The 11,388-nt window shown below is 56.3% G+C and overlaps 2 protein-coding genes across 5 annotated transcripts; one reads left to right on the top strand and one right to left on the bottom strand.

Moving 5' to 3' along the window:
- Positions 1-155: 155 nt before the first annotated feature.
- LysRS (Lysyl-tRNA synthetase) lies at positions 156-2,538 on the top strand. Of its 2 annotated transcripts, none has more exons than XM_070276286.1 (3): positions 156-311; positions 661-1,333; positions 1,395-2,538. In XM_070276286.1, exons 1-3 carry the CDS (start codon positions 280-282, stop codon positions 2,430-2,432), a joined length of 1,743 nt encoding a protein of 580 aa, XP_070132387.1. In that variant the 5' UTR covers positions 156-279; the 3' UTR covers positions 2,433-2,538. The 2 variants fall into 2 exon arrangements, with proteins under 2 accessions (XP_070132387.1, XP_017098707.2); XM_017243218.3 differs by lacking the exon at positions 156-311 and adding an exon at positions 354-596.
- Positions 2,524-11,360, bottom strand: Set2 (SET domain containing 2). 3 transcript variants are annotated; one of them, XM_070276284.1, is made up of 5 exons: positions 11,231-11,360; positions 6,302-10,126; positions 3,282-6,238; positions 3,010-3,172; positions 2,524-2,949 (listed from the first exon to the last, which is right to left on the bottom strand). In XM_070276284.1, exons 2-5 carry the CDS (start codon positions 10,106-10,108, stop codon positions 2,785-2,787), a joined length of 7,092 nt encoding a protein of 2,363 aa, XP_070132385.1. In that variant the 5' UTR covers positions 10,109-10,126; positions 11,231-11,360; the 3' UTR covers positions 2,524-2,784. The 3 variants fall into 3 exon arrangements, with proteins under 3 accessions (XP_070132385.1, XP_070132384.1, XP_070132386.1); XM_070276283.1 differs by lacking the exon at positions 11,231-11,360 and adding an exon at positions 10,181-10,550; XM_070276285.1 differs by lacking the exon at positions 11,231-11,360 and having other exon boundaries at positions 3,282-4,402; positions 4,487-6,238; positions 6,302-10,529.
- Between the last annotated feature and the right edge of the window lie 28 nt (positions 11,361-11,388).

An 11,388-nucleotide genomic window follows, 5' to 3' on the forward strand; every position in this document is an offset into this window, starting at 1 on the left:
TTTGATTATTATTAATTGTTTACCATTGCATCATTGTTTACGTTTTTGTTTCTAAATGAATGATGAAATATTTAATCATTTAATTTCCCACGCGAATGATGAAATAAAAAGCCAATAGTCGCAGGTTTTTTAAGCCGAGGGGGCAGCACTGGCAGCCCCAAGTGGTCCGATCTGGCCACTTTCTTTCCAAAGTTGTGTGTGGCGCACTTCGCACATTTGTTTTGTTTTTCCGACTCCTTTCGACGGATTCCGAGCGACGTGTCCCGCATCGAAGCCAGCATGGCCGCCGCAAGTGGAGAGCTTTCCAAGAAGTAAGTGTTTCCAACCAAAGAAGTCTCAAGAATCCTGTCCCGGACAGATTCCGGGTCCAATATTCCGGGTCGTCGTGTGAGGTTAGGTCGAAGATATTGGCAAGTTCGGCAACGTTCCAGCTTTTCGTAGCCGCGTCTTTGGGATTTTAAGAATAAGATGCTGTTGCGGTGCGGCCTGAGGACTCTGCAGGCTCTGGCCAAGCCACGGCCCGTGGTGACAGACGCACGCATGGCCGCCCTCCACACGACCTGGTGGCAGAGCGCACCCAGCAAGCGAAACAAACTGTGGGTTGTCTCCGATCCTATCTAGATCCTTCTAATACCCTATGATTCTTCTTCGCCCTTACAGTGAACTCAAACGCCGGCTGAAGGCCGAGCAGAAGGCCAAGGAGAAGGCCGAGAAGGAGGCCACCAAGGCGGCTGCCGCTCCCGCCGATCAGCAGCCAAAGAAGAAGAGCGCCGCCGCCGAGGAGGAAGAGATCTCGCCCAATGAGTACTTCAAGCTGCGCTCCGCCGCCGTCCAGGAGCTGAAGCGCTCCCCCGCCACGGATCCCTATCCACACAAGTTCCACGTCAGCATCTCGTTGGAGAACTTCATCGCCCAGTACGAGAACAATCTGCAGGACGGCCAGACGCTGGAGGACGTCACCCTGAGTGTGGCGGGACGTGTCCACGCCATCCGCGAGTCCGGCGCCAAGCTCATCTTCTACGATCTGCGCGGCGAGGGCGTCAAGCTGCAGGTGATGGCCAGCGCCAAGTCTTACAAGTCGGAGAAGGACTTTGAAGTGGACACGGCCAAGCTACGACGCGGCGACATCATCGGCGTGGTCGGCCACCCCGGCAAGACCAAGAAGGGCGAGCTTTCGGTGATGCCCACGGAGATCCAGCTGCTGTCGCCCTGCCTCCACATGCTGCCCCACTTGCATTTCGGTCTCAAGGACAAGGAGACTCGCTACCGTCAGCGCTACCTCGATCTGATCCTGAACAACAAAGTGCGCGAGAACTTCCAGATCAGGGCCAAGGTAAGGATGTCAAGTAGTCTGTATATTCCTCAGGGTATCACCTCTCTCCTGGCTCTTCCAGATCATCTCGTATGTGCGCCAGTTCCTGGATCGTCTGGGCTTCCTGGAGATCGAAACTCCGATGATGAACATGATCGCCGGCGGCGCCACCGCCAAGCCCTTCGTCACCCACCACAACGACCTCAAGATGGACCTGTTCATGCGCATCGCTCCCGAGCTGTACCACAAGATGCTGGTCGTCGGTGGCCTGGATCGCGTCTACGAGATCGGTCGCCAGTTCCGCAACGAGGGCATCGATCTCACCCACAACCCAGAGTTCACCACGTGCGAGTTCTACATGGCCTATGCTGACTACGCCGATGTCATGGACATCACCGAGCAGCTCGTCTCCGGCATGGTCAAGTCCATTCGTGGCTCCTACAAGATCATCTACCATCCCGAGGGACCCGAAGGCCCCGAGCAGGAGCTGGACTTCACACCGCCCTTCAAGCGGGTGTCGATGATCAAGACGCTGGAGGAGAAGCTGAACGTCAAGTTCCCCTCGGCCGATACCTTCAACACCCCCGAGACCAACCAGTTCCTGTCGCAGCTGTGCGTCAAGCACCAGGTGGAGTGCCCGGCACCGCGCACCACCGCCCGCCTGCTGGACAAGCTGGTCGGCGAGTTCATCGAGGAGTTCTGCGTGAATCCGACCTTCATCTGCGAGCATCCGCAGATCATGTCCCCGCTGGCCAAGTACCATCGCAGCAGCCCCGGCCTGACCGAACGCTTCGAGCTGTTCGTGGCCAAGAAGGAGATCTGTAATGCCTACACCGAGTTGAATGATCCGGTGGTGCAGCGCGAGCGCTTTGAGCAGCAGGCCAGCGACAAGGCGGCCGGCGACGATGAGGCCCAGCTGGTGGACGAAAACTTCTGCACGGCGCTGGAGTACGGCTTGCCGCCCACTGGTGGCTTTGGCATGGGCATCGATCGACTGGCCATGTTCCTCACAGACTCGAACAACATCAAGGAGGTACTGCTGTTCCCCGCCATGAAACCGGAGGAGGCCAACCGTACAGCAGCTCCAGAGGCAGCTGCTGTTCCCGGCAATCAGCAGTGAACATCACTCTCAAGAAACCCCAAAACCCAATCCTTGTATTTACCCTGGCATGGCCCGGCCTAGTCCTGATGATGAAATAAACTTAAAACCGTTTTCTTATTCAATAGATTTTGATGTTTATGTACGCAATGGCTTCCATAAGGAAGGATAATGATTCAAAAAAGGATCATCATAAGGACTCGAATTATTTTTAAACGCAATTGGTATCGTTTCCGCTACTTGGGGATTATCTACATAACTATTCGCTACAAAATCTACCCACTCTGCGATGGGTATATTGATGGTATTGGAACCTATATGAATGTGTTCTTATGTCTAAAAAAAAACGTCCTAGTCGTAATTTGGTTTGAACTTAGAATATAGTCTCGTCCGCCGGCCTCTTGTATACGCGTCCCTTCTTCCGCATATACTGGTTGATGAAGTCATAGGACTTGTGCTTCACGGACTCGGTACAGGCCAGTGGATTTCCGGTCATGTCGCAGTATCGCATCTCCTTGGTGGTGATGTGGTGGGTCAACTGGAATACAGGATCAGGATGATAGATGGAGTCTATCCTTCTATAAAGTATAGATCTTACTCTCTTGATGAGGAATTGGTAGTCCTCCTCGCTGGTGATGCGTCCCAGGGTGCAGGTGTCCTTGCGGTAGGGACGCAGGAATTCGGCCACAGTGCCACTAATATCTGAACGGAACTTGCCATGGGCTTCGCGTCCTCCAATCACAATGTTACTCAACAGGGTTCTGAAAAAAGGAGGGGAATTATTTCAAAAGGATATCTCAGTGCCGTGTCACGGTCGCCATAAGGTCGCCTTGGCGACCGTGACACCTTCTAACGGAATATAGATCTTACGTCTTGCTCTTTTTGATGCGGTGATCTGGCGCCGATCGCTGGCGCTTGAAGTCAAGGATTGGTGGCATTGGTAGCTTCCGCTTGCTGCCCAGCACTTGAACTGGTGGCGACCCCACCTCTTCTACCTGGACGAGTCCTGCTATTGGCAACTTGATCAAGCTGGCCAGAGCTGCGGCCGCTTTTGCCGCCTGGCTTGTGCTCGGCTCCATGTTGAGAGCATCCAGTTCGTCCACCTGCATCCCGCCCGCCACAATGCCGTCGATCAACGGCAACTCCACGGCCGGGACATCCGTTGAAGCGTCCTCGTCGGAGGAGTAGAGATAGCCCTGGATGGGCAGTGAGTTGTTGGGTGAAGTTCCATCCGTAGTAGTGCCGGAACCACCGGGCCCGGGCCCGGGCCCAGCTATGGCGGCGTCGAGTCTGCGCCGGCGGTAGAGCTCCTTGCGACGCCGGATCTTCTCCTTGTTCTCCTTGTACTTGCGCGACTCCAGCTGGTTGTAGAGACGATCCTCGTCGCGACGTGGACTGATCTGGCGGACCGAAACGAGGCGATTCCTGCGCATCTCGCGGCGCTCCTTCACCTTGCTCTCGACATATTGGGCCAGGGACTTGTTGCTCAGCGATCCGACATAGTCCACATCCACGTGGATGAGCTCGCTGGCCGTATCGATCTGCAGCTCCTGCAACGGTGGCGGTTGCTTCGCGGGATCCTCGACGGCGATCAGAGTTTGTAGGCGCTGTTCCGGGGTGGGTGGCTCCCATTGGGAGATGCGATCCCGCAGATTGTAGTAAAAGATATCGCCATCGGGCGTCAGGCGCCAGTGCCAGGACGGTGGCAACGGATCCACTCCGGCCGGCAGCTTATATTCCGCGGCGGCTCCCGACGTGGATGGTCCACCGTCCGACTCGGGAGAGAGCATGGCCTGGGCCTGGGCATCTGTCCGCTGGGGCGGCGGCAAGGGCATGTCCTCGGAATTGAACCATTCTCCGGTCTCGGTGTTCTGGTAGAACGGCAGCATCTTGGGGTCCGTGCTCAGGTCTGCACCGAAGAAGTCGCAGCGTGCCTCGTGCTCGCGCCAGTCTTCGCTGCAGACGCGCTTCTCCGCCTCGTCCAGAGCCACCTGGGGTGTGGGTTTTACGGAGGTTGTTAGTGAAGGCACTGCAGGCACTCCTCCTCCTCCGGCTGCTGCTCTAACAATACTCACCTTCCTCTCGAAGAGGCTACGGCGCAGTTCCTTGGAGAGCGGGGCACGCCGGGCCTCGCCACCCAGAGTGGGTCCGATGTCGGATCGGCGCCGGTTGTCCATCCGGTTTATGCCCTCCATGGTGCCGTTGTTGTTGTTGCCCTTCTGTTGGGTGGTAATGGTGCATATGGTGTTGTTGCCGCTCATCCGAGTCGGCTTGTTGTTGTTCCGGTTGTTGGTGATGTCCCGCTGACCGCGGAACCGATCCTGACGATAGGGATCGGAGGAGCTGCCATCGTCGCGCTCGCGCAGATCCTCGAGGCCGGTGCTGGAGTGGAATCGCGGCTCCGGCGGGCGATCGGCCTCCCGTTCGTGTTCCTTCATCTGTTCGATGCGCTCCCGCTTCGGGATGCGGAATATCTCCGGCAGGGCCTGCCACTTCTTCAGCAGAGCCGCCATCCGTGGGCGCAGTGCAGACTGCGAGGCATCTCCTTCAGCCCCATCTTGAGGTTCTCCCAGGCTGTTGCTCCACAGCTGGACACTCTGGTAGATCTTGCTGTCGTTGAGCATGGTACGGTTGGGAATGGGCAGTGATTCCAGTGCCTCCAGCAGGGCCATTCGCAGCTGGCTGTCGCTGCCGCTCTCGCTGATCCAGGCGTGGAGCAGCCGGAGGCCATGGTAGTCGAGGAAGAGTCGCCGGCAGGGCAGCTCGCCACGTGTGAGCACGCCCAGCAGCTGGAGCCGCGTCTGGAGCAGCTTGGCGCGAACCATGCACCGCGAGAATCGCAACGTGTCCAGCTGGTTCTTCAGGCCGCTGCGGCTGAGTCGGGTGAGCTCCTCCACGACATCCGGATCCTCCAGCATGGCATGGAACTTGCTGACCTTGGGCTTGGCGCGGGCAACCTTCTCGCCCGAACCGGACGCACCAGCTCCACCGCTGGGTTTCAGCCAGCGACCGGCCTTGTATTCGCGATCCTTGGCCTTGGGCTGTTCCTTGCGCTTGCCGGGCTTGGCGGTGGCCTGCTTGCCCTTGACCTTGGCTCCCTTGGCCTTGACCTTGGGCGCCTTGGTCTCCACATCGGCCGTCACATCCGTCTCGATCTCCTCCTCCTCCTCGACGTCGCTCTCGCTGCTCACGTCCAGCTGCTCGCCCTCATCCGAGTCCGGCTCGCCGCCGATCCATCCCCGGCAGTTGGCCGCCTCGCAGTAGCACCTCTGGGCATCCCTGCCGTATCGCTGGTACTGGTAATCGAAGGTGATCTCCTCGCCCGGCTGGATGGTCTTCACGCTGAAGAATCCGATGCGCAGCTCCCCGTTCACCGTCCACTTCTGGGTCTCGGCGTTCGGATCGCAGCTGTGGTTGATGTACCGCGAAATGTTGCCCTTGGAGGTGGCATCGATGATGGCCTCGCCGCGCAGCGCCATGAAGTAGTAGTGTCGCTTCCGGTCGCGGGAGTACAGGTGCTGGCGCCTCTCGAACTCCTCGCTATCGATCACCTCACCCACGTACTCCATGATGAACTCTCCGGGTGGGATTTGCAGCTCGGCCGTGATGCCGCAACCCTTCTTCTCGGTGCGGAAGACGCGGCACGGCCAGCACTGGTGCTGCTGGAAGCGCTTGTTGGTGCAGCGATCCCCGTTGGAGCACAGCGGTCCGCACTCGATCATCAACATGCGGTTGATGCAGCCGGAACCGCAACAGAGATGCCCCTGGGCATCCTCGTCACCGGTGAGGAAGCAGTCGCACTGCATCTCAGCATTCTCTTGACTTACCTGGAAGGGATTATCAAGAGATGGTTAGGAAGCTTGGAGGGAAGAGCTAATCCTTGAACTCACCTGACGGGCACAGCGGTAGTAGTTCTCCCTCAGCGGCTGGAATGTGTTGAGACCCTCGCTCCGGAGGAACTGCTCGTTGATGGCCTCGATGTTCGCCAGCTCGGTCAGCTGCTCGTCCATGCTGAGTGGCGTCAGGGCGGTGCTGGTGCTGGTCACGCCTCGGGCCTGGCCCGCTTTGAATCCTTGCGGCTTCTTCTTGATGCGATGGGAGCGCCGCACCCCACCATTGCCCTCCTGGGACTGCGTGCCCGAAGCATTCGACGACTCCTCGGTGGGCGAGGGTGACGGCGTCGTCGCTGGCGTCTCTATGTTCGCCACCCGCTGGGCAAACTCATCCTCCTGACTGTCCTGGGCGGGTGGCTCCACCTTAGTTGCCTCACCCGGCTGCTCCGCCTTCTGCTCCTCTTCCAGCTTGTAGTCCCGCTTGAGGAGATTTACGCCATCCTCGATGAACTTGGCAATGTCCTTCAGGGGATCGGGTGCCTCCAGCTCGGGGGAGATCTGGACATTGCTGCGCCGCATCTTGCTGCCGGAGGACGTGGACTCCGAGGACTCGGTCTCGGTGAGAGCCGCATGGAGGGCCTCTGTCGACTTCTGGGCCTTCCTCTTCGTGGCAGTGGCTCCGCTGGCTAGCGAGGCACTCGAACTGGAGTCCATCGAGCTCTGGCGACTCATGGCGGCCTTCCCCGGCTTCCGGCCCCTCTTCTTGGGCGCCGGCTTGCTCGCCTCCTCGGGCTGTGGCGGCGGGGCCGTGGCCTTGGGATGCACCGAGTAGCGACGCTTGGTGATCGGCACCAAGGCCGCCTTGGACTTGGCCACCGGATGACGGTCCTCGCAAATGGTGTTCCGGCGCTGCTCCAGCTTGCTGAGGGCCGTGGCCCGGATCAGTTCCGGGGTGGAGCGCTTGGAGCGGGCCTTCTTCGAGCTGGCGTCCGAGGACGTGGAGATGGGCGACGATCCGCCCGTTAGATCCACAATGGGAATGGCCTTGGAGGCGCCGAGGTGCTTGGCCTCCTCTGAGATCGTGCTGCGACGCGAGTACAGTGCCTTCTTCTTGGCCCGGGTCTTCTTCGGTTTGGGCGCGGCCACCCAGCTGGAGTCGGAGTCCCCAGGCGAGCTGTTCCCCTCCCTCCGCTTCGCCATGGCGCTCCACAGAGCATCGCCCTCCGCAAACATGGTATTCCTCCGGAGCTTGGCCAAGATCTTGATCTGCGTTTTCTTTGGCTGGGCAGGAGTCGTGGCTGCGGAGAATGCCTTGCCCACCTTGGGCTGCGGCTGCCGTGGCGCTGGGACTGTGACTGGGACTGCTTTCTTCAGCTTCTTCTGACGCACCTGGGCCTTGGCCTTGTCCATGGCCTTGAACATGGCATCGCTCTCCACGAACTTGGACTTTTTCGAGTTCTCCTCTGGGGGATCTGCTTCTTTTTTGGAGGAAGTCGCTTCCGTAGGTGACTTCCGTTCCGGAAGACTCTTCTCCGAATCGGAGTCCTTTTTGGAAACCGAATTCTTTCGAGACCGGTCTTTGGGCTTTTCCTTCCTGGTCGCATCCTTGTCCTTCTTCTCCACCTTCTCCCTTTTGATGGACTTGCCTGGTTGACTCTCCTCGGTGCTGGAGGATTTCGGGAAAGATTTCCTCCGTTCCAGTGGCATTCTGGTAGTCTTCTGGGGCAGGGCTTTTGGCTTCTCTGGCTCCGATTCTGATTCCGCCGGCGACTTCTCTTCGCTCTTGGCCGGCTCAGTCTTCAAAGTGATTGCATCAGTCTTCGGTTTGCTTTCCACCTCCACCTCAGTACTGTCCACCACCTCCGCCGCCTCCACCGTTTTAGCCTCCACCTTCTCTGGTGACTTCTCGGAGATCGCCACTGCAACCTGATCGCCGAGTGGCCCTTCCGCAGTACTCCCCACGGTGTCGGATGGCCCGGGAGCCACGGGAGTCATTTGAGCCACCTTGGCGCCATCGGTTTGTTTAGTTCTGTCGGCCTCCAGTCGGCTCGTGGTGTCATCTACAACTCCTATAGATTCCGATTTGATGATTCGATCCCGAGTGGCCGGCTGCTTGGTGGCGTCGGGCCCATCGGGAGATGTCTCGCTAGTCTCCGCCTTCACTTCGACCGCCTCGGTCATGGGCTTTGTTTCTTCAGCTGCGGTGCTCGCGGCATGTGGTTCTTCCGATGGCTTGTCCAGCTTTTTCGTTTCCGTCTCCGTCTCCGTCTCATTCTCCACCTCCTTCATCATTTCTGGAGTCGTGGGCTTGTACTTCTTCAGCCTAACCACAATTTCCAATGTTTCCTCGGGAGGATCCTCCTTATCCTCGGGCAGAGTCGGTTCCAGTTTCACTTCCAGAGCCCCTCCCAACGCCGTATCGGCACTGGCTCCCGGCTGACTCTGGCTATCCTCAATGAGATCGATTAACAGATGCTCCTCCTGCTCCTGGTCCTGCTCCTTCTCCAGGATCTGCTTGCTGCTCTCGGCCGCTATCTCCGCAAAGGTCTCCTCCAGAGTCTTACCTTGGTGGCTGTTGCTGTTGCCGCGCTGGGATCGGCGACTGCGGCGCGGTGCTACCGACAAGGACTCGGTCTCCGGATCCACGGGCTCGGTCACGGATCTGGGGGCCACCTCATCCTCCTCCTCGGCCTCGTCGTCGGCCGACCACAAACTCGGTGGGCCACTAAGCACCTCCACCATTATGTCATCGGAGTCCTGATCGGCTCCGGACTCGGGCAGCAGCACCTGGATGTCGCTGGCGCTTGCTTCCTGGTTGGCAGTGTCCTCCTCCTTGCCCGCCGTCTCGATCTCGATGAATATGATCTGGGAGTCGGAGTCGGTGTTCTCGTCCGGAACGGAAATGACGGAAGTTACGGGTTCCTTTGGCAGTGGCTTCGGTTGCTCGTCGAGGGCGTTCTCGTCCTGGATTATGGGCGCCGACAGCGACAGCGTGGATGGCGAGGAGGAGGAGGAGTTGCCTCCGGCTCCCAGCAGCCGAATGCTGAGGGGCATCTCGCCGGAATCGGTGGACTCCAGTCGGCGGGACAAATTCAGCCGCTTGAGGGAGACGCGCAGCTTTCGCTTGGCGGGATCGAGGGCGGCGGCGGCGATCAGGTCACCACTGTCGCCTCCACTGCCCGTGGAGGTTGTGGTGTCCGAGTCGGATGTCATGGGAAGCGGAGCCTGCTGCTGCTCCGCGGGTCTAATCTTTCGGGGACGCCCGCGCTTTCGAACCACCGGTGCGGTCGGCACGACGGTGGCGGCAGTGGAGCTGGGCTCGCTGGTCACCTGGGCCACGATCAGGCTTTGGGTGGGCCGGGGCTTGGCGAACATCCCCAGGGCAGTGGGCGGCGGCTTGGGTGGCATCAGCTTGTTGCTCTCAAACATGGAGAACACTCGGTTCACCGGCGGAGCTGCACCCGATGGGCTGGCTATGGGATTTGTGGGGCAGCTGGAATTAGAATCAATACGGGCTTCGATTTGGATTTTGTGCGCCTTGCGGTTTTTATTCAACAGATCGCGGACATCGAACTTGATGACCTTCTTTCGGGAGCTGCGCCGGCAGGTCGAGTCTCCGTCCTCCAGCGACGACGGCGAGGGGGGCGACGTAACGGACGGGGATGGTGATGGGGATGGGGATGCGGGGGTGGTGGCTCTATTCGATGCTGAAACTGGGCTGGCAGGCTGACGGCCAGCTGTTGGGGGTGGTATCTTGGGCGGTCGCCCCCGACCACGGCCACGTGATGCAACGCCACCGCTGGCTGTCGCTGAAGAGCGGGCCGCCGCTGTAGTTGAGCCTCCACCCGCGCCGGATTCCTCCATTGCTACCGTTGACCCTAACTAAAAACCAAAAATTTTAGGTCAATTAGTGTCACTGAAAATCGATTCATTTACGGCGGGGGATGGAACTGTCTGTCAATTGGTGGGCCTTTTCAGTTTTTTTTCCTCTCCCATTGAAAATCAGAACGGAACATTTTCTTCAAAACGAAGTTACAGTTAGGACTTTTGTCCGCCACTGTCACGGCACTGTGGGGAGGGGGGGCTATTGTCACATGAACACCACCAACGATGCCGGGGGGCACACACACTCGTTCATCTTCATGTATTTTCGTTTTTATCGTTTTTCTCTTAAATCTCCACGGATTTTGTTGTTTATACACATGACGATGCTGCCAGATCGGTGCAGTGCCACCCTCGTACGGCCCGTGTATATGGTCACACTAACGCAAATCAGCGGGAAAATTTTAGAGATGACACTGAGAGACTATAACGGTTTTTAATAGTGATGACACTGATTAGAAACTTTAAACTATTATTTTTTTTTAATATCATGATAAACGGAGAAGAAATATAATAAAAAATGAAATAATGAGAAACTTTTTAAGCTTTGTCTATTGTACCAGAATTTCTTTTAGAACTACTTTTACTAGAAGTTTTTCTAGAAAAATTGGGACGAAAATCATAAATAATTTGGCCTTTATTTTATAAAACATAAATTCTAAAACCAAAACTACTTTATTATTTATCTGGTTAAATATTGTAATCCTTTTCTCATTTAAGAAACTCAAAAAAAGGGAAAAATCCAAAATAAATGATGCTTTTCCTTATTTTAATAACTAATATAAGGAACTCACGAACCACCAATCATGTATCTCTATAAATTTTATGGCACTATTCCAATTCCCAACAAACAAACAAAATATTTCTTTAAAAAAAGCATTAATAAAGATGTTTTTCTTAAAAAATGGACTAAAGATCCGCCATATATGTATCTCCATAAATAGTACAACACTTATCTCTTAACATATTGAAAAAAAAAAAAATAATAATTATGCTTTCAATTCTAAAAATTTACTTAAAAAACCTCTTATTATGTATCTCCATAAATATTTCATCACTTTCATATTTCACTTCACTATTCCCCTTCACAAACCCAACACTTACCACTATTTCACCGTTATTTCTTTGGCGCCTTTTAACGGTAATGGAACTACTCTCTATTGGTAACACTGTGGTCGCCGCATACGCGTATGTGTTTGTTAGCTTTCCACCGAAACCGTAAAGGAAGAAGTTTGTTTTTTTTTAAAGGAAATCGACTTTTT

Source organism: Drosophila bipectinata, chromosome XR (genome assembly GCF_030179905.1).
Source record: "Drosophila bipectinata strain 14024-0381.07 chromosome XR, DbipHiC1v2, whole genome shotgun sequence".
Taxonomy (NCBI): Eukaryota; Metazoa; Arthropoda; class Insecta; order Diptera; family Drosophilidae; genus Drosophila; species Drosophila bipectinata.